The sequence below is a fragment of the Peromyscus maniculatus genome, chromosome 1 (assembly GCF_049852395.1).
Source record: "Peromyscus maniculatus bairdii isolate BWxNUB_F1_BW_parent chromosome 1, HU_Pman_BW_mat_3.1, whole genome shotgun sequence".
Lineage (NCBI taxonomy): Eukaryota > Metazoa > Chordata > Mammalia > Rodentia > Cricetidae > Peromyscus > Peromyscus maniculatus.
This window is the reverse complement of record NC_134852.1, coordinates 51,903,064-51,928,867: the sequence shown is the minus strand read 5'-3', so window position 1 is coordinate 51,928,867 and position 25,804 is coordinate 51,903,064. Positions and strand designations below refer to the sequence as shown.

General features: G+C 51.9%; 2 protein-coding genes and 1 long non-coding RNA gene across 5 annotated transcripts; 1 reads left to right on the top strand and 2 right to left on the bottom strand.

Annotated features, from left to right (window-relative positions):
• Positions 1-42: 42 nt before the first annotated feature.
• Positions 43-9,898, bottom strand: Rbm42 (RNA binding motif protein 42). 2 transcript variants are annotated; one of them, XM_006982058.3, is made up of 10 exons: positions 9,649-9,898; positions 9,275-9,410; positions 7,260-7,344; positions 7,090-7,164; positions 5,492-5,557; positions 5,240-5,415; positions 4,184-4,516; positions 3,837-3,954; positions 377-571; positions 43-281 (listed from the first exon to the last, which is right to left on the bottom strand). In XM_006982058.3, the coding sequence occupies exons 1-10, from the start codon at positions 9,774-9,776 to the stop codon at positions 169-171; spliced, it is 1,425 nt and encodes a 474-aa protein (XP_006982120.1). In that variant the 5' UTR covers positions 9,777-9,898; the 3' UTR covers positions 43-168. The 2 variants fall into 2 exon arrangements, with proteins under 2 accessions (XP_006982120.1, XP_006982119.1); XM_006982057.4 differs by lacking the exon at positions 5,492-5,557 and having other exon boundaries at positions 5,240-5,394.
• Positions 9,899-10,068: 170 nt separating this feature from the next.
• Positions 10,069-18,529, top strand: LOC107401823 (uncharacterized). The gene is made up of 4 exons (XR_013045500.1): positions 10,069-11,828; positions 12,625-17,185; positions 17,405-17,466; positions 17,917-18,529. It is a non-coding gene; the product is annotated as an uncharacterized LOC107401823 (long non-coding RNA).
• Positions 13,295-23,406, bottom strand: Haus5 (HAUS augmin like complex subunit 5). 2 transcript variants are annotated; one of them, XM_006982059.4, is made up of 19 exons: positions 23,060-23,406; positions 22,402-22,464; positions 22,280-22,312; positions 22,128-22,152; positions 20,536-20,641; positions 20,292-20,451; positions 18,124-18,193; positions 17,953-18,035; positions 17,397-17,454; positions 17,112-17,236; positions 16,889-16,952; positions 16,679-16,809; positions 16,314-16,476; positions 15,622-15,702; positions 15,400-15,545; positions 14,973-15,084; positions 14,757-14,889; positions 13,754-13,886; positions 13,295-13,644 (listed from the first exon to the last, which is right to left on the bottom strand). In XM_006982059.4, the coding sequence occupies exons 1-19, from the start codon at positions 23,155-23,157 to the stop codon at positions 13,527-13,529; spliced, it is 1,902 nt and encodes a 633-aa protein (XP_006982121.1). In that variant the 5' UTR covers positions 23,158-23,406; the 3' UTR covers positions 13,295-13,526. The 2 variants fall into 2 exon arrangements, with proteins under 2 accessions (XP_006982121.1, XP_076402530.1); XM_076546415.1 differs by lacking the exons at positions 13,295-13,644; positions 13,754-13,886 and adding an exon at positions 14,242-14,359 and having other exon boundaries at positions 23,060-23,237.
• Positions 23,407-25,804: the final 2,398 nt, after the last annotated feature.

The following is a 25,804-nucleotide window of genomic DNA, read 5'->3' as shown; positions in this document are numbered from 1 at the left end:
GCTAGGCCCTATCCGCTGACAGTTTCTAAGCCCAGTCAGGGATGGAAATGAAGGTCAATTTATTGAAACAGGTTTTGGACAGGTGAGTGGACAGCTGGGGTTTCCCACAAACATCTGTGAGAAGGAGCTAGCGCCCGGCTGGGTGGGAGCGGGTGCCAACCACAGACCCTATCTGAGGCCCAACTTTTTCTTTTCCTTCTGCTTCTTGCGGACCACATCGAGGTTCCGGTCCTTCCACATGCTCTTGCGAAGCTTGATGGGCCGCGAGCCCACGTACTTCCCTGTAGAATGGAGGGTTCCAGGTCAGACTTGGGAGGTCAGGCTTATGTTAGGTGTCTACCACACCCTCTCTCTATCCCAGGACAGCCTCACCCACCGTTCATCTCCCGCATGGCTCGCACATAGTCACTGGGGTCCTTGAAGCTCACAAAGCCATAGCCCTTGGTTTTGCCTGTGCGCTTGTCACGGATCACCTTGGCCTTCAGGAAGGATGGGAAACGGCTGAAAGCACGTGCCAAGATGTCATCATTCACCTCATTGCCCAGGTCCCCGCAGAAGATCCGGAAGTCATCTGGGATTAGGAGAGAGAAGAGGTCAGAGCATCCCCAAGGGCTCTTCCTTCTAGCCTCAGTCTCTGCCCTGGGACAGTAGTAACTGCCCTTCCCACCAAGGCAGAGGGACCAACTGCTGCCAGTACTCACACATCAGGCAGAGCCGGGACAAGTTTGGGCATCTGGTTCCAGTCTCCAGTACCCCATTTTTCAAACAGGTTTTTGTTATGTAGTAGCCCAGGCTAGTGCTGGCTAGCCTTGGTGTGAACAATCACACCCAGCCAGAGTCTACACCTTAGCCCCTAACTGCACAGCCTCTCCTCACCTACAGTGCTCACTTCCCTCTGCAGCGAAGCCTCAACTGTCCCAGCTCCAGCCGTTCTTGGTCCTTTGTGGCCCTGCCACTCACCAACCTTCTGGCTCAACGCCGCACTCTTCCTCAGCTGGGCCGCCTCTGCAAGTCTGCTCTAACTCCATCCTGACATGGGAGCACACTGCCTGCCCCTTCTCCACGGGGACCTCACCTAGCATTCTCGGGCTCATCCCCAGGGCCCACACCTCTACTGGGCATGCTCTTAAATCGCTGCCTTCTTCCTTAGAAATAGGGATGTGAGGCCTGCATGACCAAGTAAACCGCGCCAGGCCACAGCAAGACTGTCGCAGGAAGGGAGGCAGCAGCCGAGGGCTGCGGTGAAAGGCAGTTTGCTCTGTCCTCAGCTATGGCTGAAGCTGCCTGCCCCATGGTTTCCATGGTGATTAAAGACACTATTTATGCCAGGTAGTGGTGGCGCACCCCTTTAATCCCAGCACTTGGGAGGCAGAGCCAGGTGGATCTCTGTGAGTTCAAGGCCAGCATGGTCTACAGATCGAGATTCAAGACAGGCACCAAAACTATACAGAGAAACCCTGTCTCAAAAAACAAACAAACAAACCAAAAAGATACTACTTATGAGTGAGTTCAGCTACCCCAGGAAGTCTGACAACCCAGAGAGTAGAATTTTTTTTTTTTTTTTTGGTTTTTCGAGACAGGGTTTCTCTGTGTAGCTTTGCGCCTTCCCTGGAACTCACTTGGTAGCCCAGGCTGGCCTCGAACTCACAGAGATCCGTTTGGCTCTGCCTCCCGAGTGCTGGGATTAAAGGTGTGCACCACCACCGCCCGGCGAGAGTAGAATTTTTTAGCAAGGCCATTGACCTAGACACTTAAAAAAAAGGTTGCAGAGGTATACCCTGAAGCCAAGTGTCCACAAGCTGACCCCAACGCTAAAACTTTTTTTTTGAGGGTGGAAGGAAGGGTCTCACTATGTAGACTGACTGGCCTTGAACACACAGAGATCCACTGGCTTCTGCCTCCGGAGTACTGGCATCAAAGCACACGCCACCATGTCAGGCCAGCTAAAACATCTTTGAGGGCAGGCGCTCTTCTCACTGCTTACAAGACCCACTCTTCCTACTGAAGACGACAATCTGGGCATGGTCTGCAGGGGAGTTCCAGCAAGCGGAGTTCCACCAGATCCTCCCCTGCCCACCTAGCTTTATGGCCATGAACCTGGGCCAACACGAGGATGCTGGCTGGGATCTAGACCCTCTATCCCCATAGTTCTGCATCAATGACTACTCACTTCTTATGGGTGTAGGACTTAGCTAGCAGTTAGCTTCTTTCTTTTTGCCTTAAAAAAATACACATACACACTTTTTTTTTTTTTTTTGAGATAGGTCTCACTATGTAACTATGGCTGACCTGGAAGTTGTTAAGTATGCTGGACTTGAACTCACAGACATCTAGCTATGTAGCCCTGGCTGGCCTGGAACCTGCCATGGATATCAGACTGGCCTTAAACTCCCAAGATCTGCCTGCCTCTGCAGTGTGTTACCATACCTGGCCTAAGATTTCTTTTTTTCCTTTTTTTTTTTTTTTTTTTTTGCTTTTCAAGACAGGGTTTCTCTGTGTGGCCCTGGCTGTCTTAGAACTCACTCTGTAGACCAGGCTGGCCTTGAATTCACAGAGATCCACTTGCCACTGCTTCATGACCACTTGGATTAAAGGCATGTACCACCACACCCGGCTAGATTCTTATTTAAGCATGTGTGTCAGTGTCTGTGTGTGGGTAGGTGCACATGTGAGTGCTGGTGTCCCTGGAGTCTACAAGAAAGCGTCAGACCCCCTGGAGTTGCAGTTACAAGTAGTTATGAGTTGCTTCAGGAGGGAACTGAACTCAGGTCCTCTGAAGCATCTCTAGTGTCAGCTTGTTTCATTTCCCTGCAGTACTGGAGATGGAACTCAGGGGTTCACACACGTTAGGCAAGTGCTTCACCACTGAGCTACAGGCCCAGGCTCCATAGGCCAGTTTAGTCCAAGAGAACGAGGAGAGGCTGGGTAGAGTGAAGCACACTTGTAATTTTAGCGCTTGGGAGGTTGGCATAAGAGGATGGTGAGTTCAAGATTAGCCTCAGCTACGTAGAAGACCTGGTCTCAACACCAAAACAAATAAATAGTTACTGTTATTTTCTTGGCTGTTTTAATAGTATCATGACATGAAAGAACGTCTTTCTTAGGGGTGAGTACTGAGGTACTGGCTAGGGATGTAAGCAGTTGGTAGATTTGACTGTATTCCTGGGTTCTATCCATAGCACTGCATAAGCTGAAGTGTGGTGGCACATGCCAGCACTTCAGATGTAGAGGCGAGAGTCAGAAGTTCAAGGTCTTACTTGGCTACGTAATGAACTGGAGGCCAACCTGGGCGACACGAGGCCTTGCCTCACAAAACAACGAAGTAATAATCTCACTTCTTATGTCAAACAATAAGGAATGAGGGACACAGCTCTGCGAAGGCAGGGTTCTATGGTAGAATGACTGCCTAGCACAATGTGCATGGCCCTGAGGTCCATCCCTAGCATTGCGTGCGTACGTCCCCAAAACTGTTAACTGTGGAATCTTGTATCACTGTGTGCTTCCAAACTGAAAATTCAGACACCTTTGACTCAGCAGGCCAGGTCCCCAGGAGTAAGAGTCTGAAGGCCCTAGAATCACACTGGACATGGTGGCTCACACCTCTAATCCCATCACTCAGGAGAGTGAGTCAGAGGACTGAAGTTAAGGACAGCCCAGGTCACAGAGAGAGATCCTGTCTCAAACCGAACCAAACCAAAGTCCCAGAGAACAAGTATGCCCACCACACCCCACATGAGAGGAGTCCTGCCCTCCAGGCACTGTGGAGTCACCCTTCTTCCCCTTCCCTGTTGGTGGCCCTGAAAACTCAGTACAGCCTCTCACTTTGGTCCACTCACCAGCATCCCACTCCAGCAGGCTGGGGTCCTCCCAGCTGCTCCCTGCTGCTGTGCGGATGCAGCGTTTCAATTTCTCTGGCTTTCCTTTCTTCTTGTCCTCACCCAGCGGCTCTGGGACCTGTAGGGGCAGGGATGGGTGTTGGGAGCCTTGTGCTCTGTACTATCTCCAGTCCTGGCATCTCCTATTCAAGTGCTACATACACTTCCAGATGTGGAGTGTGAAGGCAGCCTCCCCTTGTTTACACCAACCACCCTTTGCCTAGAGGGCTGTGTCGCTGTGTGGAAGCTCATGGGCTTCTGCTTTCCCCCAGCCCCTTCAGTCCCCTTGCCGCATGGTCCATGCTTACCTCTAGGGCCATGAGGCCGGGAGGTGGTTCAGGCCGAGGGGGCCGGGGTCGTGGGCGCAGGGACAGGAGCTCAGGAATTCGCAGTGGAGGCAGCAGGCCACGGACCACCTCCAGCGGGAGGGGCAGGGGCTCGGGCTCAGGCAAGGGCATGGCTAGGGCCAGCGGGAGGCTGGGACCAATGACTGCAGGGCCCGCTGGGGCTCCTCCTGCCCCCACAGCCACTGCAGCACTGGCTTCCTCCAGCCCAGCTGCTGCGGCCACTACTGCCTCTTCCTTCTCCTTCAGGCCTAACCCAAGGCCAAGGCCCAGCTCTCGGGGAGCCGCTGGCTCTTCCTGTGGGCAAGGGGAGGGTGTGAGGAGCGGGCAGCTCACAGGCTCACATCTTACTACCCCACTGTGTACAAAGCAAGGGTCTGGGAACCAGGGAACAGGGAGCAGAGAAGTATAGTCAGTTGGCCAGAGAGACACAGGCAGCTAGGAAGACAGACACAGGTGATGCGTACAGGGACGAAGAGAGAATGAAAGGGAAACAAACACACGGAATAAGCCACAACAGGTGTTTCTCTGCTCTGTTTTTTTTTTTTTTACCCCCTCAGACAAGACAGGGTTCCTCTGTGTAACAGCTCTGGAAGTCCTGGAACTGGCTTCGTAGCCCAGGCTGGCCTTGAACTCACAGAGATCCGCCTGCCTCGGCCTCATGAGTGCTGAGATTAAAGGTGTGCACCACCGCCGCCCGGCTCATGTGTTTCTCTTTATAGTCTCTCCCACACAGGAGAAAGCTGGGCATGGTCCACAAGCCTCTACCTTCCTCACTTGGGAGGCTGAGGCAAGAGACCTGTAAGGCCCAGGTCAGCCTGAGCTACAGAGCAAGTTCTTGTCTCCAAAGAGCAAAGAAAACAAAGATTTTTGTCATACAAAGAAACTAAACAACAGAGGTACAAAGACACAGAAAAAAAGTCGGGGAAGGAGAGACGTAAATATAGTGAGTCAGGACTGGGAGCCCCTACCCAAGGTAGGGGAATCTACCTTTAATCACAGGAATCAGTCCCCACTTACCAGGGGAGGTCTCAGAGCAGCCATAGAACCCAGGGGTGGTCCAGGGGCACGAGCCATTGGTGGCAGCATCATGGGTGGTCCAGGAGGCCCAGGCAGAGGGGGTCCAACCAGAGCCTGGTGTGGGGGCCTCAGGGCCATAGGTCGGGGGCCACCTGCTGCAGAAGAGAGAGCAGAATCTGTCAGGGTGTTAGTGGGGAAGTCCCAGGGCTTGGGGGAAATTGCTTGGCAGGGATCATGACCCTGGCCCCTCACCTGCTCTCTGTAGCACGTGGGGGACGAAGGCTGGACGCAGGATAGGGGCCCTCTGAGGGGCCACAGCTGTGGGAGAGAGAGATGGGGGTGTCATGGGGGAAAGGGACACTTGGGGCAAGGTGTTTGTGAAGGTACTCTCCTGAAGGAGAGGCCGGGGACCCTTCCAGATGAGGCGGTCTTGCCATGGCTTCACTCAGCAAACTGATTTGGAGGGTTTCCTGTGGGCCCAAGACTGTTGTGAACAGCGCTAGGAATCCAGCAGACCACAGGCTCCAGGGAGTTCTGGGTCCAGGATAGGAGGAAATCCATGTACTGCCAGAGAAGGGCAGCCCAGGGAGCTCAGAGGTCAGAGCACCCTGACCCAGCCAGGGGACTTGAGGCCTCCTGGAAAAAGGGGCCCATGAGCTAGGACCTCAGGAAAATTAAAAGTCAAGCAAAGTGTGAAATATCACTGCCAAGGAGAGTATATATAAGGAAAACATTTCCTCTCAAGTACAGGTGGTATCTCAGAGGAAATGGGGGGCTGGGGAGTTCCAAGAGAAATGCTGGGAAGCTGCATCAAAGCAGCCTCCCTGGCTGACCAATGGTATCCTCCTGAGGGCAGAGCAGGTTAGGAATCTGGGCAGGGTAACCAGGTCAGATTTTTTCACTTTGATAACTTACTAAAGAACAAATATTAACATTCACCAGATGTCTTCAGATTAAAGAAAAAGACAGGGAAAAAAAGACATGCCTGTAAATGTAGTACTTGGGAGGCAGAGAAAGGGCTTATGTTTGATGCCAGCCTGGGCTGCATAGCAAGGTCTTATTTCTAAGAGCCAAGGGCTTGGATGCAGCTCAGGGTAGAGCACACTTGAAGCCCTAGGCTCATCCCCAGCACAACAACAGAGTAACAGTATTAACAAACACAATTAACAGACTTTTACATCCAACGGAGAACAAACACCTCATCACACATTCTCACAAGCAAGGTCATAAAAACTGACAGTATATGACTGTGTGTGTGTGCATATACACCTGAATGACCAGAGTGGGAGCCATGGGCTGGTAGACAGGAAGGTCTGAAGGCTACAGCTGAGTGAAAGAAGCAGAAGAGAGAAGGTTCCTTGACTTTCTCTGACATCTCAGCCATGCTTGGAGCTCCTGAGTGTGGTGGGTGGGAGATCAGGATCTCTAAGCGGCCAGGTCACAAAGGATCCTGACCACTAGTGAGTCACCTGGTGCTACTCTAAACAGTTTGTCTCCACTCATTAATAGTATGTCACGCTTATTATGTGACAAAAATCAAGAGTTCAGCCCTTCACAAAATTTGCTTGTCAGAGGAAGCAAAAGGTGGTAAGCATAGTAAGCAAACTGGAGAACTTGCTGGAAGGTGCTAAAAGTTGGGGAGACACTGTCAAGGTTTCCACTGGCGAGTGACAGGAGAGGGCTGGGACTGAGAACAAACTGACGTGAGACAATCAGGAAGTGCATGGTCAGGTGTGTACTGTCTGAAGACGTCATCAGAGCGGAGAAAAGCAGATCTGGGCAAGGAGCCGGAGTTTCTAAACCTAAACTAGTGTGCCTGGCCAAATGTGGGGTCCTGGTCCCCAACCTACCTGCTCGTCTCAGGAACATGGCTTCTCGAGCCTCAGGACTGTCCAGGTGACTGCGATCAGCAGGGCCAAAGCCAACTGTGGGGAGGAGAGAGGAGGATGATGGGAGGCCAGCTCTGAGCATCCCTTCTTACCACCCAGCCCGATCCAGACCCTCCCACTTTGTTACTTACCTGGGCCCACAAAAGGAGGGCCTCCCACCATGGGAGGAACTACTGTGGCTGCAGCAGCTGCCCGGGCCTCCAGGGTCTGTTGGACCTATTGGGGAGAAGGAGGCCTGGTTCAGAGTTGCTAATCAGCTCCAGCTGGCTCACCCTGGCAGGTTGAAACTTTTACCCTGTGCTTTATAGGCCTGGTGATATCAGGCTCTGCTACAACGTCCCTTCATTGGGGCTTCTGGAGTCACTAAGTAAATCTATTATTATTAATATCTTCCAGGGTCAATTTCTCTGACTCAGCTTCCCTAAAGTACTGTCTCTCATCCAAGGAAAAACCAAGTCCCTGATTCAGTTCTGAAATCAGGCGTGTTCAGGGCAAGGCTGCACACCCCATAGCACTATCTCAAATACTGTCCAACTTGTCATCCCTGTTTCCCACATCCATTTTACCTAGATTATTAGCCTCTTCCTCCATCTCCTAGAATGTACCTTCACTTCTCTAGTCTATTATCCAGAGAGCCAAAGTGATCTGTAAATTGGACCTTTATCACACTCCTGCTTAGAATTCTCTAGTAGTTCCTCATCTCAAAAGTAAAAGTCAGCCGGGCAGTGGTTGTGCACGCTTTTAATCCCAGCCCCAGCGCTCAGGAGGCAGAGGCAGGCGGATCTCCAAGAGCTTGAGGCCAGCCTGGTCTACACATGGAGTTTCAGGACAGCCAGGGCTGTTACACAGAGAAACCTTGTCTCAAAACCTGCCCCACCCCCCAAAAAAAGTAAAAGCCAAGATTCTTTCTTTCTTTCTTTCTTTTTCTTTTTTTGGTTTTTCCAGACAAAGTTTCTCTGTGTAGCTTTGGAGCCTGTCCTGGAACTCACTCTGTAGCCCAGGCAGGCCTGGAACTGTACGAGATTCACTTGCCTCTGCCTTCTACTCAGAGTGCTGGGATTGAAGGCATGTGCCACCACCGCCTGGCTAAAAGCCAAGATTCTTAAAGAAGCTCACAAGACCCTGCAAGATCTAGCTTCCATCACTGTCTTGATCCTCTCCACTTTCCTTTTTGCTCACTCTTCACTGGCCATTAACCTCTCTGCTTTTGCTTGAACACTATGACAATTACAGATGTTGTCTCAGGATCTTTGCATGGACAGCTGTCTGCTGGGGGATAACATTACTCCAGATAGCTGCATGGTTTCATTAACTTGTTTATATCTTTGCTTTACTAACACCAAAACAAAAAGGCTGACTTCCCTGACTACTAATAAAACTTTGCCCTTCTTACCACTCTGTAATCTCTCTCTCCCTACTAAAATGTAAATGCCAAAGAAGCAAGAGTATCTTTTCTATTTGTTTTTCTATATGCCCATTGCTTAGAACAGAGCCTGGCACAGAGAAAGCAGTCAAGAGCTGCTTTTGATAATTTTTGTTTTTTCAGTGCAAGGGGTTGAACCTATGTCTTTGGCATGCGAGGCAAGAGATCCATCACTGAGCTGCATCCCACTCCACTTACTAATTGCAAACAGAATCAATGCTTCTTTTGCTGGCATTTATTTAAATAGTTCCTCCCTGTTTCTTTCTTTCCACTAATCATATAAAACTGACTATTAGGCACCTGGAATATTATCAATGAGACTTGGGAATGATTTAACGAAGTATACATTTTACTATTTTTGTGATAGCGGTGGGCTTAGAAACTAGAGCTTTGCACAAGGTACACATGTGCTCTATCACTGAACTACATTGCAAATCCGTGAGTATAAATTTTCAAGATGTTTAGATAGAACACTATATAAACTGCAGAAAGTTTAGATAGTTCCCGGCACTGCAGAAAGTCCTCCCAGACAGGATGCTGCAGAACAGATGCTTTCAAAGGATTAAATATACTCTGCCTTGCATCCCGAGTTCCTGGCACATGAATTATTTGTCATGCTAATTAATAAGCCAGCCAAAATGTCACTCGCTCCCCATAGATAAACCGTTATTAGGATCAATACATTGTGTTCCCCCGACTCATAAGCTGCAGCTCCCGCCTTACTTGCTGGTACGTGTTGGTGGCGATAATTGGGCGGATCACAGGAGCTGCTGGGACCTGCATGGCTTCTACCGTGGGCACCGCAGGCACAGCAGTTGGGATTCCGGTCACCGGAGCTCCCAGGACTTCTTGCTCAAACCTGAGGGAGCGGGAAGACACCATAGGTCAGATCTTCTCCCCAAGGCTGGGGCGCTGGGCACATCGCGACAGCGCCTCCATCCCAGCCAAAGCCTCCCGCGCACGTCTCCATGCCCCGACTTTCTCGGGTCCCACGGCCCCTTATGGAGCCGCATCTCAGGCCTCGGAAGACCTAGAGACTCCAGGGCTGAGTGGGTTTGCCTGGAAACCGCTTTTATTTCTCCTTCTCAGGGCCTTACAGGGCCATTTCCGCCTCCATTTCTTTCAAGCGTTCCTCGCCGCTCTTGCCCGGGAGGCCGACACCAGGCCCCGGGACCACGGGCCCTCCCGCGACCGGGAGTCCCGGAGCCGGCCCCGCCCCTGCCATCGCTGATGCCGCCGCCGTCGCCGCTTCTCTCAGCCGCCGCCGTGGATTCTACGGTCGGGCCCCTCGCTCCTCAGGGTGGGAGCCGGCCGCTGACGTACGGACCAGCGCGACGGATGCGCGGCGTGACGCCGTAGGCCCAGGAACAGGGGCCAATGAGGTATGGCCACACCCCCAGGGAAGTGCAAGCCAATCAGAGTGTCGGAATGACGGGCCCGGAAGGGTCCTGCCTCTGTCGGCGCGCGGCAGAAGGGGCCGGCCACGCCCCCACGGGGGAAGGTAGGCGAATGAGAGCGAAGAACGTCAATTAGACCCACCCCGCTGTGGAAGTTCCGAGCCCGTCCAGAAGTTTGTAAACACCGCCAAGTCCGTCTCCTGACCCTCTGCCAGGCGTCAGGTCGTTTTTATTTTTTTACGACTGGCTTCATGTTTTCCTTTTGGGGTTTGGTTTGGTTTGGTTTTTGAGACAGGGTCTGGCTCTTGAGCCCAGGCATGGAACTCACTTGGTAGCCTAGGTTGTCCTCGAACTATTAGGAATTCCTGCTTCAGCCTTCCAAGTGCTGGAATTGTAGGTGCGCACCTTTTATGCTAGAGGTATCTAGAGAGAATTGAAGTCTTTTGTTTGCTAGCCACCTCTGTCTCCTGGCTGCTCCTCCAAGCCCGCTGACATTTTCATGAATTCAGGCTCATGGGTCGTTCCAGTTTCCTTTGGTTTCACCTAATGTCCCTGTTCTGTTCCAGCATCTCACCAGGATGCCACATTCCCGCTTCATTTAGTTGTTGGGCTTCTATTGGGCTCTTCTTCCCCGTGACACGTTTGAGGAATGCTGTTAGGTGTTTTGTAGCGTGTTCTTCATTTGGGATTTGATGTTTTTCCTCTCGTCGTTTTTCTGGTCATGCTCTCTGGGGGAAAGGCCACAGAGGGTAAAGTGGTTTTCTTCACAGAGCCCTAGAATACAAATTATACATATGTTTATCACCTGTCGCTTGGATGAGGTCATATCGAGCGTTTCCACTATAGATTTCCTTGAAAAAGTGCTTTTCTGTAATCTAGAAGGAAGACACCATCAAGTGCAGCCTTGAGAAATAGGGAATTACATGTCACTCCTTTTTGATGCAGGGTCTCTATATAGCCCCAGGTTAGCATCCTCTTGTCTCAGCCTTCTGAATGCAGAAACTGTGTGTGTGTGTGCCACTTTATGTGACTTTGCTAAACCTCCTTGAAAGAATATGTACATAAATATTACAAATTTTAGTGGAAGATTTCTCTATTGTCACCCATTCAATCATTTTGTCAAATAGACTCATGAAAATTTATGCTTTAGGTCATACTTTTATATTTTAATTTTTTGGTGTTTGGAGACATCTTGCTGGGTAGTTCTGGCTGGCCTGGAACTCACCATGCTGACCACAAATCACAGCAGTCCTCCTCTCAGATGGTGGCGGTGAAGGCCAGAATACTTCATAGTGCCGTTGTACTGTACCCCACTGTATCTGGTTGTACCTTTTAGAAGCTCGTGATGGTAGGTTGCCCTTGGTGATGCCAATTCCTCTCTCATCATTTAAAAAAGTTGGGCACAGTCCTACAGAAACAGGGAGTCATGTGCTACTTTTTATATGTGTGTGGGGGGGTTGGAGCCTCACTGTGTACCCCACATCAATCCCAACATCTGTTGTCTCTACCTTCCCAGTGAAGGGAGCACAGCGTACCACCTCACTGGGCAGTTTTTCTTTCTTCATCTTTGACTTGTGAGGGCGCCATAGGCCTGTCTTGGCCAGTTGTCCTGAAGGACTTCCTTGCTTTTTGACACAAAATAATTCCTCTACATTTTGCATACTTCTTTCCCCAGGCCTAGAATCAGTCATTTCGCCAGGATTCCTGACTCCTTTTAGTCAGAAATGGCACCTTGAAACCACAATCTGGGCGCCAAGATTGTTTATGTGACTGTTTTTTTGTTTGTTTTTTTGAGACAGGGTTTCTCTGTGTAACTCACTCTGCAGACCAGACTGGCCTCGAACTCACAGAGATCTGTCTGCCTCTGCTTGGGATTAAAGGTGTGTGCCACCATCAGCTACAATGTTGTCATTTACAATGAATGTTTTAGGAAAATTAAGTTGCATTTCTTTTTTTTTTTTTTTTTGGGTTTTTCGAGACAGGGTTTCTCTGTGTAGCTTTGCGCCTTTCCTGGGACTCACTTGGTAGCCCAGGCTGGCCTCGAACTCGCAGAGATCCGCCTGCCTCTGCCTCCCGAGTGCTGGGATTAAAGGCGTGCGCCACCACCGCCCGGCATTAAGTTGCATTTCTAATGCAAATACAATATTGTGAGGCATTTACATTGTATCCTTTTGTGAAACATTTAAATAACACTTAATTGTGTGTGTCCATGTGTATACCATAGCGCACATGGTGGACAGGAGACAACTTGCAGGAGCTGATCTCTCCTCCCACTATGTAATTAGGTCCCAGGGATTGAACTCAGGTCATCAGGCTTGGAGACCAGTGTCCTCCCTTACCCAGTGAGTCATCTTACTGCCCCTCCTCCAAAGTTTAATAAGTGTTATTGGGATATGTGTAAAGTAAGATGACAACAGATCATTCTTCTCAGATAAACTACAAATAGCTCGGACTTAACCATAAAAAGGAAAAACTGTACTAACTGTAAAACGCTGCTGGAGTCTGAATCTGAAACGGCCCATACAGGTTCGCGTTTGAATACTTGGTCCCCAAGTGTCGGTGCTGCTTTGTGAAGTTAGTGAACCTTTGGGAGATAGGACCTGGCTAGAAGGAGTGGGTTGCTGGCAGTGAGCCTTTGGAATTCCTCTCTGATTCGACTCAATATTCTGTCTCTAGCTCCATCATGATACGAACAAGCAACTCCTTCAGCTCCGTCTGAGTTACTTCCGCTGCCATGCCTTCCCTCCCAGGATGCACAGGAGCCTCTCAAGGAGCCGGAACGAGCCTCTCTTGGGTTGTCACAGCGTTTAGAAAAGGAATTGAGACAACCTGGTGGTACAAACACTGAGGTGTGGGTGGTGGAGGCTCCTGGCCAGCCTGGGCTATATTCATAGCCCATCAAAACAGGACCCTAGGGACACTCATCTCCTGCACTGCATAGGGCTCTCTTCGGGCAAGGCACTGTGCTGCTACGGCCACCTGCAGCCTTTCTGATTCACCTTTCCGGCAAAGCTCTGCCCTGGAAGTCTCCCTCCAACACACACACACCCACCCTACTTAATGTCTCTATGGCAGTTAGGTTCTGCTGTGCCATACTGTCATTCACCTTGCCAGCGGGCTAGCTCCCTCTCCTAGGCCACGAGGTCCCTGAAGGCAGGGGCTTTGGTTCATTTGATTTCATCTGCTGAGGAGGAAAGCGAAGCAGCCACTCTAAGGTGTACGGTCCAAAAAACCCCTTTCTCTTGACTTGAATGGAAGGACATGGAGAGAACTGGGAAGAGCCACAGAATGGCAGCCAGAGGGCACTGACGGTCTGTGCCAGGACAAAGCTGACAGAAGCAGGCAATACTTTCTTTCAAATGCTTTATTGAGGGAGGTGAAGTTTGGGGGTTAAATACTTTTTATTTTTGAAATAGGACCTCTCACTATGTAGCCTAGGCTGTCTTGGAAATCGCTGTGTAGCCGAGGCTGGTGTAGAAATCAACAGGCGTCCTTTCCCGGCTCCTCGGCCTCCCGAGCAGACAACAGGCTCATACCAGCAGGCTAATTGCAGTTCTCGACTGCTCCTGGCCTCCTCTTCACTTGTATGGCTGCTGCAGTGCTCCCCGGGCCTGGGCCCAGCGCAGCTGCCACTGGGACAGGGACAGGCCCTGGCAGAGCTCCCCAGAGAGGGCGGCTTGGCCTGGCTGCTCCCACCTGAGGAAAGGAGCGGTGTCTGAGGCCAGCCCCGTCCTCCAGACCCTCCCATCACGGTAGCTCTGGCTGTGAAGCTGTCAGTTCCCCATGTTCCCATGCCCCATCTCACCAGTCCCCCACCAGCACTTGCAGCTTGGGGATTTGCTCCAGTGCCTGTCCCATCAGGTCGTCCAGCTTCTTCAGGGCCTGCCCCATGGCCTCGTTCTGCTCCTTTTCCTGGGACGCCTGGGTCTGCAGCAGCTCTGGAGGTTACAGTGGGGAAGGCAGCTCATGCCCTGTCTCCAGGGTCCCCATCTCAAGGACGCCACCTTCAAGGCTTCCACCTAGACTTTCCTGCCTTCTGCTCTCTGGCCCACGAGTCTCTGACACACACTCAGCTGCCTCAGTTTCTTTCTCCTCTCTGGGGCCTCTTTCCTAGGCTCCAGGCCTTACTCTTCCATTCTGCTCACCCTCCAGTTAGCCAGAAGCTTCTTCCTGAGTGTCTCCCTCTCCGCTCGGAAGTCTGCTTCCAGGCTCCCCAGTGCCCTCCAGGCAGAGTCCAGGCTCCTCAGCTCAGTTTGTGACAGTTTGCATTGTGTGGCTCCTAACTCCAGGGCCCACGTGAGACACCATACTTTTTCTTTGTTTCTCCTTCTGTTCTTTCTCTATGTGGCCCTGGCTGGAGTTACAGATGGCTGTGAGCTGCCATGTGGGTGCTGGGACTGCACCAGGCCCCCTGTAAGAACAAGTGCTCTTGACCAGCTTTTTAGTTAGCTCCACATCTGACCCTCTAGGTTCATATCCAAGCTCTTGCTGGGAGTGGTGGTAGAGGCCTTCCTTGGGAGGAAGAGGCAAGAGGATCTTAAGTTTGAATGCCAGCCTGGGCCACACGGTGAGATACAAACCAAAAATATAAAAGCAAACCAGCCACCCTTCATCCTGCCATGTGGCCGGGCTACTGAGCCTCGTGCACCTGCGTTCCCTGCTCTGTCACTGGGGAGAACAGCACCGACCAGAGCCAAGAGCTTGCTGTGCAGCGGGAACAAGCAAGCGTGTTTCCAGCACACTGTGGTGTGTGGGGTTCTTAGCACTTCACAAACGGAAGGAATGCTGGATCTGAAAAGCCAACGTACCCTGGGTGGATGGCCCCAGAGGCAGACTGGTCTTCACGTGAAGGAGATTCCCTCCTTGGAGACCCAACTGGTCTTGGAGAAACAGAAGGTCTTGGCGGAGAGAGACAGCCTTTGGAAGGAGTAGCTCGGGTGCCTGGGGGCGGGGGAGAGATGGTCATCTTGGCCGTAGAGTTGGGATTGGAATGGGCAGACAGGTCACAGGGCATGGGCACTCACTTTTCCTACAGGCAGCCCCAGGGTATGGCTCAGCGAGATGAGGCTGGAACCCCTTGGGGTGGTGGGGTGCAGCTGATGGATGGATGGTAGGATCCTGGATAGCGGCTTCAGCCTGCGGGTAGCAATTAGAACACTAATAGAACAGCCTGATTTCTAGACGCTCTGGGGAGACAGGGACTTGGAGGTGGGGCTAAGGACTGGGAGACCAGACTGTAGCTGATGATACGGGGTTAGTTTTGAGAGTCTGGGGACCCTGGGCTGCTTTTGTGTGCATGTGCATGCGTGTGGAGGCCCAAGGTGGATGTCAGCTGTCTTCTTGCTCACCTTTATTTTCTGAGAGTGTGGCTCCCCTCTACCTGAACCTAGCCTTAGAGTTACTCAGGTGAATGGTGTTTCATCAGGGAAGACGGGGCTGGCCCAGCCTCACCCTTTGGCATGGTACCACAGCAGGGGACCCAGCAGAATGTGGGGCAGGTGTTGGGCTTCTTCCTTCAAGCAGCGGATCAGTTCCTGGCTCTGTGGTGCCACTGCTTCTGAGGTGGGAACAACCTTCTGCTGAATCAGAGTCAGCACCTGTGGGATGGAGAGGGTGGATGGGGTGGGCTGGGCTCACCCTCCCTAACCAAGCCTTGCCCAACGTTCACCTTACCTCCTCTGGGCCCCTGCTCAGACGGGTCTTGATGACTGAGTTTCCCTTGATGACCAGGCGGATCTGTTCCTGGGTCTCCTCCTGGGAACGAGGAGGCCCATGACACTAGCTTCCTGTTCTTCCCACTGCCCAGGGCAGCCCACCCCTTCTTACAAGGTGCAGGTCCTGCTTCTTCATGGGAGTTTCACCCTGGGTCCCTCCCCACAGAGGCCCAGGTTGTTTGTTCACCCCTCCCCTCCCTACCCCTTAAATTTTCTTAGATTTATTTATTTTCACTTTATGTGTAGGGGTGTTTAGCCTGTATGGTTGTCTATGTATCACATGCATACTTGATACCCACAGAGGTAGAAAGAGGGTATCGGATCCCTTGGAATTGAAGTCCCAATTATGAGCTGCCATGTAGGCATTGAACCCAGGTTCTCTGGAAGAACATCCAATATTCTTTTTTTTTTTTTCAAGATAGGGTTTCTTTGTGTAGCCTTGGCTGTCCTAGAAGTAGCTCTGTAGACCAGGCTGGCCTCAAACTCACAGAGATCCTCTGCCTCTGGAGTGCTGAGATTAAAGGTGTGCGCCACCACCCCCCAGTGCAGCCAGAACTCTTAGCACTGAGCCGCCTGAGCTCTGGAGGCCCAGTTCTTGTTCTCTACGCCTTACACCTCCACTTTGACCCTCCTGCAGGCCCAGCATCTCACCACCAGCTGACGCCACTGCAGGATCCGCTGCTGCTTGGCCAGCAGCTCCCGAAGCATAAGTTGCCGGTGCCCAACTGCGTCCCCCAGTTCCTGGCTCTGGGCATGAAGAGCTTTGAGCTCTGCCCACAGGCCACTGCACCTAAGTCCCAGCAGCAGCATTTTCCTGGGGCGTGGTGAGAAATTGAAAGAAAGCAAGGAGACTGGCAGCCACACTGGGGAGATGAGATCTTTAGGGAGGCACGAGGGACCCCAAACACAGGAAACAAGTGCCAGGAAGGGGAGGAAATGAGGGGGGCCCCAGGGTGGACAACATCCAGTATCCCCAGCCTCCTGGGAGAGGGCCATTGCTGAGGGAGCCTCTTTACCTCTCACTGGATCCCAGAGCGCGCCTCTCCACCTCCTCCACGAGGCTCTGGAGCCGGCCAGTCAGGACTTGTCGCTCACCCAGGAGGGCACTCCTCTGGGTAACTAGTGTACCTACAGCCTGCCAGCCTTCCTGGGGGTACAAGGTCTGTGTGGGCAGGGTCCATAGGCAGAGGCATTCAGGGGGTCTTAGGAAAGTGTCTCAGGGTTACCTGGATGAGATGAACGGAGGATGGCAGGGCCTGGATGGAGTTTGATGGGTCTGGTGCCTGGGGCCTGGGGCAGGGAGGGAACAGCTGAGGGAACAGCCCTTTATTTTTGTCTGGATGAGTATCGTGGTCTCAGTCTTCTCCTTCCCTCTATAGGCTGGCATTCAGTCCCACCCCAATCGCAGGCTGCTGCCCACTCCTAGCTATAACAACATTCACCGCCCACCTGGACATCACCTCTTCTTTGAGCCCATCCCCACCACACCGGGACCAGAGCTCTGTCTCCCGCTCTGCAGCCAGGTACGTCAAGGCAGCCAGGATGTGGCCTGCAGGGTGGTTTGTCAGCAGTGTCTGGTAGGGACAAGTGGGAAATCAGGGCGGGATGGTGGCGCCGGGATGCAAGCCAGGGCTCCAGGGAGACGACTTATGGCTAGAGGATTGGGGTTGGCAACTGGAAATCTCCTCATGGAGCAGGAGGAAGTACCCTTCCCTGAAAGCCCTGCCCTCTTACCTCAACAGAGCTCAGCCACTGCTGATGGGAACTTCCGAAGTGGTCTTCACGAGGGCTTCTGCGGATTTGGGTGAGGGGACAAAGAATGTTGTAGGATACATCAGTTACCCTCTATCACCACTACATCTAAGTCGGAGCTATCATTGTCTCCACTGGACGGATAAGGAAATTGAGTCCATATGTGCTTATTTAGGTTTGAGGTCCCCCATTATCTGAACTTGCTGTCCTGGGAGCCATTACAAGTTCTGTTAGTTCCTGATCCTTCACCCTAACTAAGTCTCCTCACCAGACCCCCCCCCCCCCCCCCCCCCCCCCCCCCCCCCGCAGCTGGGTAAGGGCCTCCGCTGGGTCCTAGAGCCTCAGGCCTGCCTACCTCAAACAGCCCTGATCACCTGGCTGTGGCTGCCTACGGTGGGTCTGCGTCTTCCTCATCCCACCCTTGGAGCTCACACAGGACATAACCCAGAAATCCAGTCTTGAGTAATTTATAAACCAGCCATCTCCTGCCCCTCACGCCCAGGGCCTTCCCAGAGTCCTGGAGCCTGTGAACACTCACGGGACGCTGCTTCCCCTGGCCTGAGGAACGAGAAGGTTCTGCAGGAACTGAGTCCGAAGGGAGCAGGCTGTCCGGACATCACGCTGGGGGAAGAGGATGGGGCGTAAGTGGGTTCCAGGCCTCTGCTTGATCCCTGACTCCCCACAGCCCCTCACAGCCCAGGACTCTCACCAACACCTCAGGCTCTAGGGCTGGGGCTGCTGACACCGGAGGTCCAAAGGTCACTTCCACTTTGGCTTTCCTGGAAGGAAGAGTGTAACTGGAATGGGGTTCTAGGGTCTGCCTGGCCCTCATGGGCTGTCTCTTGGCTACTGTCATCTCCGACATCAGACTCCTCATTGGTCTACGGTCCACCTCTTCCTGTCCCCTCTGGTCTGACAGTGGTCAGCAACCCTATTAAAATCCGGGGAAAGTCAGGCACAGTGGCTCATGCCTGAGATTCTAGCCAGTGGTTCTCAACCTTCCTAGTGCTGTGACCTTTTAATACAGTTCCTCATGGTGTGCTGACCCCCGACCTTAAAATATTTTGTTGCTACTTCATAAATGTCATTTTGCTACTGTTAGGAATCAATGTAAATATCTCTGTTTTCCAATTGTCTTAAGAGGTGACCGCCGTGAAAGGGTCTGCCAACGCAGGGGAGTTGCGACCCACAGGTTGAGAAACACTGGATTCCAGCACTCAGGCAGTTGAGACAGGAAGATCGCTGAAAGTCTGAAGTCAACCTGGGCTACACGGTGAGCTGCCAGTGGGTGCTGGGAATTGAACCCGGGTCCTCTGAAAGAGCAAGCAGTGCTCTTAACCACTGAGCCATCTCTCCAGCTCCCTGGGTGACACAGTACCGTGGGAGCCAGCACAGCTGCTGTGATTACAAAGCAAATTTAAGGCCAGTCTAGGTAACTTAGTAAGACTTTGTCTCAAATTTTATACAAAGTAAAAAAAAAGGGCAGGTTGGGGCTGGGAGAGATGGCTCTGTGGTTAAGAACACATATTGCTCCTGCACAGGACCTGGGTTTGGTTCCCAGTGCTCATACCCAGTGGCTCACAACTGCCTGTAACTCCAGCTCCAGGGGATCTCATGCCTTCTGGCTTCCATGGGCACCAGCATGCATGTGGTGCACAGAAACTCACACAGGCACACACATACACATAAGCAAAAACAATCAACAGATCTGCAAACAAGCAAGAGGGCCAGGGCTGGGCGTGGGGGCGCACACCTTTAGTCTCAGCACTCGGGAGGCAGAGGCAGGCGGATCTCTGTGAGTTCAAGGCCAGCCTGGTCTACATAGACCCTGTCTAAAACACAAAGCAAACAAAAGGTAAGGGGTGTGGCTCAGGAGTAAAGCACTTGTTCAGTACATGGGAGGCCTGAGGTGTAAGGCTGAGCACCACCACAGCAAACAGCTGCATGCAGGAAGAGATGGGTCAGAGGCAAGGCCTTCTACCCTTCCGGAGGACTTGGGTTGGATTCCCAGCACCCACGTGGCAGCTTTCAGTTCCAGGGGAGCCAATGCCCTCTTGTGGCTTCTGAGGGCACCCGGCACACGCATGGTGCACAGACATGCATGCCAGCAAAACACCCACATACATAAAAGAAAAGACAAACAAAACATGTACTCTTAAAAAAACAAAACACGCCCATGGCACTAAGGAGTGTCATGACACTTTTCTATCACACTCAGAACAGCTGGCAGACATCTGAGCACTTTCCATGAATCTGATTCACCTAATTCTTATACTAACTAGAGAGGCTGAACATTGGCACCATTCCATAGATCTGAGGAACAGAGGCACAAAGAATACTTCGCCCAAGATCATGCAGTTCTAAGTAGCCAAGCCAGGGCAAGTGGGGTTTCAGAGAGAAACTGCAGTGCCCCCATGGCTTTGCCCACCTCTCCCACTCCTCATATGTCCCCCTGGCCAGCTAGGCATGGGCTACTCCTGGCTGTCCATTCCCAAGCTGAGCTCTGGCCTCTAAGCTTGCTATGGAGACTCCTCCCCCAACTTAAACGTTACCCGTCTCCCTTCATCATACGATCCTTCACAGAATTTATCTCCTGAGGGATCTACCTGAAACTATGAGATATTTCTTGGTTACCATCTGCCTTCCATGCAGGAGGCCATCGGCTACAGGAGGGTGGGACCTAGTCTGTGTATTCGGGTGTTTCCTCAAAGCCAGTGTCCTAGATATCTAGTTGGCATCATAAATCCGGGTGCCCAAGATAATAGAACTCCTTGTCCGGATGGCCCCTACGTTACAGCTGGAAGCAGGAAGGGGCCAGGCAGAGCACCGGGGTCTCTGAGGAGAACGTCTGACCTCCCTGGGGAGGCTGCAGCCCACCTCTGCATGTCCTGCAGGCGCCTGAGCTGATTCTGCAGCCTCTGCATGGGATCTTGCAGTCCACGTTGCTGTCTTCGTACAGCCCTGGCTTGGGCCTGGAGGAGAAGAGTTCGGTGCTGGGTGTCTTTCAGGCTCTGCAGTGTCTGTGCCATGGCTGTGTCTGTGGGGGAACAGGGTGGCAGTCAGCACCTCCCTCACCCGGGTTTCACTGCCCACTGGGCTGCCCCCCCCCTCCCCGAGTCACCCTGAGCTTCAGTCTCCTGATCCACCAGCTCCAGACTCTGGTTCAGCCCTTGGACCTCTGCACGCAGGCGGGCCACAGTGGCTTCCAACTCCAACTTCTGACGGACCTGATGGGATCAGCACAGTGTCAGAGGCTAATGCTTGGACTCACTGAGGCTCAGCCTGGCTGGACCACCTTCTAGGTGGCACTAGGATCGGCTCCCGGGAGAGTCTATCTGGCTCTCTCCCTCCTGGGATTACCTCACCATCTTCTTGGTTTTCTGTGTGGCGATGCCCACATCACTGTCAGAGGCCTTTTCTTATTTTTTATTTTTATTGAGACAGGGTTTTTCTATGTAACTAGCTCAGTTAAACCTCACAGTCCTCCTGCTTCAGCCTCCAAGTGCTGGGATAAAAGGCAAGTACCACCACACCAAGCTTCTGTCTTAGTCTTTAAAAAAAAATGTGTGTGTGTGTGTGTGTACGCGTGTGCATCACATGCATACATGTGCCAGTGGAGGCCAGGTGTTGAATCCTCTAGAACTGAAATCACAGTAGGTTGTTAGCCATCTGCTTTGGATGCTGGATCTGAACTGGGGTCCCCTTCAAGAGCAGCAAGTGCCCTTAATTGTGGAGCCATCTCTCTAGTGTCCTCCTAGTCTTGACCTCTTCCTGTGTCCCTTAGCGGCTCCCAAAGCTGTCCTTTCTCCGGTGCTGTTTTTCATTAAATTCAGTAGCTGCCCCTTAAGCAACTGGGGTCCTAATTGGGCAGTTGCACCTCCGCAGCAGTTCGGCCAGTGCAGCTGTAGCCAGGTGGGAATTCTGTTCCCTCAGGCAGCGGCTCCATCATGGCCACTAAAGGGATCTTATCTAGATCTCCTCTATCCCTCTACGGAACTCAAGATTCAAAGGTTGAGGTGAAATTCTGCTCACTCAGAGAGCTGAATAGCAAGTAGCTATCAACCTCCTGACTGCAGGTTAATTTTATTTAATCAAACAAATGTAACACATCTTTGCATTTTTTTTTTTGAGAGAGTTTCTCTGTATAGCTTTGGAGTCTGTCTTAGAACTCACTTTGTAGACCAGGCTAGCCTCAAACTCACAGAGATCCACCTGCCTCTGCCTCCCAAGTGCTGGGAAAGGCGTGTGCCGCCACCACCTGGCCATCTTTGCATCATTAAACAAATATTTCACAGCATAAACAAATATAACACATCTTAAATTAATATTCCACAACACCCCATCTCCTCTTAGCAGCTTATTTATTTATTTATTTATTTATTTATTTATTTATTTATTTACTTTTACAGGGTCTCACTGTGTAGCCCGGGCTGTCCTTAGGCTCACGGTGATCCTTCTGCCTTCTCCTGAGTGCTGAGGCTACAGGGTCTCAGCTCAGTGCCCTCCTCTTGCCAACACTGGTGCCCCATGTCTATGTTCTGTTGCTCTCTACCCTACTCAGCTTGTGCCTGGCTCCCCCTGGACTACAGCCTCTGGGAGCACAAAGATCTGGGCTGTTTTGTGACACAGTGTCCCTGACAAATCCAGCCTAGAGCAAAATATTTGCAAGCTCTTTTCTGGTTGAAAGAGAATCTTACAGCGCGGGCTTCTCACCTTTGGATTGTCCTGATGGCCATACCTAAAGAAATGAGAGCAGAGTTAGATGGTCAGGGCTGCCAGGGAAGAAGGCAGGAAGCAGAGGCTGTGGATGAGTATGGCGACAGGACTGGGGAACACAGTTAGGGATGACTTTGAGAAGCAGTTACCAGAGGAGGTTTCCCCGGATCGTCTTGATACTCCTGCATTGGAAAGACGGAGGGTGAGGAGCTGCTGGGGCCTTGCCCATGCCTCTCCCTCCCTGGCCCCTCCCTGCACCAGCTTGGTTTACCTTTGACTGTGCACACGCTGCACGATGTAGGCCCAGATGTCAGCCCCCTGACCCAGACACAGCCTGTGGAGACACAGCAGAAGGTACGCCTGGGGCATCACCCAGGAGGAGGAGTCTCCACCATTCCCACGGGTATGGTGGTGGAAAGTCCCAAGAGTTCCCACTTCTGGGAAGAGAGGCCAGTGTCCTGGGGTGGGGGTGTCACCGAGCGGGTGGGCTTCTCACTAAGTGTGAGGGGCTTCTCATTCCACAATGGGGTTCTCTTTCTTCTAGGAGAGGGTTAGCTGTAGTCACTTACAGGGGTGGGTGTGAGAGGTCTACACTCAGGAAATGATCTTTCCTAACAGGGTCATGGGTTACTGTTCCTACAGATTCGGTCCCCAATTGGACGGCTACTGCTAACCACCCGATGTCATCTTCGCTTGGGGGAGAGTGGCAAAGGGGGGGGGGGGTGTTGCAGGGGCCCCTTACTCTGCAGGTCCTGTTTTCACACTGTGGGTGGAGAGGGGCCCCATTAACGCTTGGACCATGACCACAGGGGTCAGGGATCACCACCTGGGCTCCTCACTCAACTCCAAGATTCTGTTTGTGGAGAGACCACTCCGGGTGGGGTGCTCTCATCCTCGGCGGGCTGGGGATCTCACTCCTGGAGGCTCACCTGCGCAGCGTCGACTCCGAGGGGCGGGCCGCTCGGGGCACCTCCATCTTTTCTGCGGCCCAGCAACTAAGTTCCCGCGCTTTCTGCGTTAGCTCCATGGCTGTCAGAGAGCTCAGGGGCAGCCGCAGCTTCCCGCACTCGCTTCAATCTTGGCGCCCACATATGACGTCACGAGCGCGACGCCGAGACGTCGCCGGCTGCCAAGCCGACTGCTGGTCCTTGCTTCCAGGTCTTGGAGCAAGGCGGCTTTCCATAGCGGCTCTTCAAGCTCGAGTGCAGCTTCCAGGGAGCGAAAATGAAAAGGACGGGTTGAGGTGCAGACGCCCGCTTGCTCTCTTTTCTTCTTTCACTCCCTGCAAGAGGCAAAAGGTCCTGAAGGCTTCACTTTATTTTCTTGAAAAAATGGACCTGCACGCGAAGAGGATGAGTGTAGGTTCCAGAATTCCCTTCTCTCCAAGTCTGGCGTGTAGACAAAAGCCCGCATCCCCTCGGGGACTTAAAAAGAAAGCTCCTACTTGCTAAAAGGAGTCATTCTCCTAATCTTTGGCAAAAAGGGACGTATGGCTCTTCCATTAACCTGTGCCTGTGGCGCTTATTATCGTGCCGGCATCTATGCTAGCCTCTAGGCTCTCTCTGTCTCTACTCACAAGTACCCGCTGCAGAGTCGTCCTGGCTGGCTTATCCCGTCCCCTACCCTAGACCTCTCCGGCCCCTGAGTTTCACTTCCTTTCTCCCTAACTCAGCCATTTGGGTTCCTCGCCCTCTCGGTTTCCATGCGCTTTCTGGGTCCTTTTGGCCTCCTCTTTCCTCTCTTCTCTTCCTCTCTCGCTCTCCTCCTTCCCCTCTCCTCTCCTGGCCCAGTCTATTTTGCTGGCCATGTTCAGTCTGAACTCTTCTAGATGTCTCTTCTGGCTGTTCTCTCCCTCTTGTCTGTAATAAAACTCTTCTCAACCATACCCAGGAGCGGCCATGTCTTCATTTTCATTCACTGAGAACCAAATGAGGAGAGACAATAGACTTATTGCTTATTTTATTAATTTTTAATTTAACTTACTTTCACATATACTTGAAGATATGTTAAATTTTATTTTATGAGTATTGGTGTTTTGCCTGCATGCAGTACTGGCATTGGCCAGAAGAGGGCATCAGATTCCGTGAAATTGGAGTTAATAGATGGTTGTGAGCTGCCTTAGGGGAATCAAATCCGGATTCTCTGGAAGAGGAACCAGGGTTCGTTCTCTCTCTCTCTCTCTCTCTCTCTCTCTCTCTCTCTCTCTCTCTCTCTCTCTCTCTCTCTCTCTCTCTCTCTCTCTCTCTCTCTCTCTCTCTCTCTCTCTCTCTCTCTCCTTTCTTCTCTCTCTCTCTTTCTTCCTTCCTTCCTTCCTTCCTTCCTTCCTTCCTTCCTTCCTTCCTTTCTTCCTCTTCCTCTTCTTCTTCTGGTTTTTTGAGACATGGTTTCTCTGTGTAGCTTTGCGCCTTTCCTGGAACTCACTTTGTAGCCCAGGCTGGCCTCGAACTCACAGAGATCCACCTGCCTCTGCCTCCCGAGTGCTGGGATTAAAGATGTGTGCCACCACCGCCCAGCCTTGATAAAAGTTTTTAAACATTTCATAAATCACCTAAATAGAAGTTCATGACAGAAACCAGTTAAAGCCAGATAGTAAAGACTGACGAAATTAATGGCCACTTCCACTTCTAGCTAAGATGGAGGAATAGGAACCAGATTATATTGTCCAAAGTTTTTAACTGTACACTTTTGGGGGATGGGGTGGATATCAAGACAGGGTTTCTCTATGTAGCCCTGGCTGTCCTGGAACTCACTTTGTGGACCATGCTGTCCTGGAACTCACAAAGATCCTCCCACCTCTGCCTTCAGAGTGCTGGGGCTAAAGGTGTGCACCACCTGGCTTTTGTTTGTTTTTGAGACATGGTTTCTCTGTGTAGCCATGGCTGATCTGGAACTTGCTTTGTAGACCAAGTTGGCCTTGTCCTCACAGAGATCTGCCTGCCTCTGCCTCAAAGGCTGGGATTAAAGGCGTACGCTACTACTGCCCTGCTTAACTGTACACTTTCAGACACAGGGTTTCACTATGGCTGGCCTGGAACTATGTAGACCAGGTTGGCTTTGAACTCACAGACATCCAACTGCCTCTGCTATCAGATCAATAGGATCAAGGTGTGTCCCACCACATCCAGCCCCCAACACCCTTTTCTTCACTGGGACAAAATATATGTGTTAAGTCTCAGACTGTCCAAATATCCAGAAATGAGCTCAAACTGGACTATAGGAGGATTTCTGGCAGTTAGATAAGAAGCCAGCCTCAGGAACTTATGAAACTGGTTCCCATCAGCCAAAAGGAGTCATTTCCCTTCCCTCCTTGCAGAGGGATATGTGGCTCCATTGGCACGTGCCTGTGGTGCTTATCAAAGCCCATGCTGGCCTCCAGGCTCCCTCAGTATCACAAGCATCTGTTACACATTCCAAAGCCATGCTAGTATCCTAGCCTTCTTCCCTCCCCTACTGTAATCCCCTCCAGCTCGCAGGCTCCCCACCTCCCTACTGTAAGCCCCTCCAGCTCGCAGGCTCCCCACCTCCCCTACTGTAATCCCCTCCAGCTCGCAGGCTCCCACCTCCCTACTGTAATCCCCCTCCAGCTTGCAGGCTCCCACCTCCAGCTGCTTATTCCCCCTATAGCCCTGCCATTCTCGCTGTCCTGTCTCTAACTCCCACTTACTCTCTTTCCT

Coding starts and splice junctions, on each gene's coding strand:
- Rbm42 (XM_006982058.3), bottom strand. CDS start 9,776: ATGGCAGGGGCGGGGCCGGCTCCGGGACTCCCGGTCGCGGGAGGGCCC. Junction 7,165..7,259: donor CCCTCCTTTTGTGGGCCCAG/GTAAGTAACAAA, acceptor TCCTCCCCACAG/TTGGCTTTGGCCCTGCTGAT. Junction 5,416..5,491: donor CCACGTGCTACAGAGAGCAG/GTGAGGGGCCAG, acceptor ACACCCTGACAG/ATTCTGCTCTCTCTTCTGCA.
- Haus5 (XM_006982059.4), bottom strand. CDS start 23,157: ATGGAGCTAACGCAGAAAGCGCGGGAACTTAGTTGCTGGGCCGCAGAA. Junction 15,703..16,313: donor TGCAGTGGCGTCAGCTGGTG/GTGAGATGCTGG, acceptor CCTCGTTCCCAG/GAGGAGACCCAGGAACAGAT. Junction 13,887..14,756: donor TCTGGGGCCATCCACCCAGG/GTACGTTGGCTT, acceptor TGTAACCTCCAG/AGCTGCTGCAGACCCAGGCG.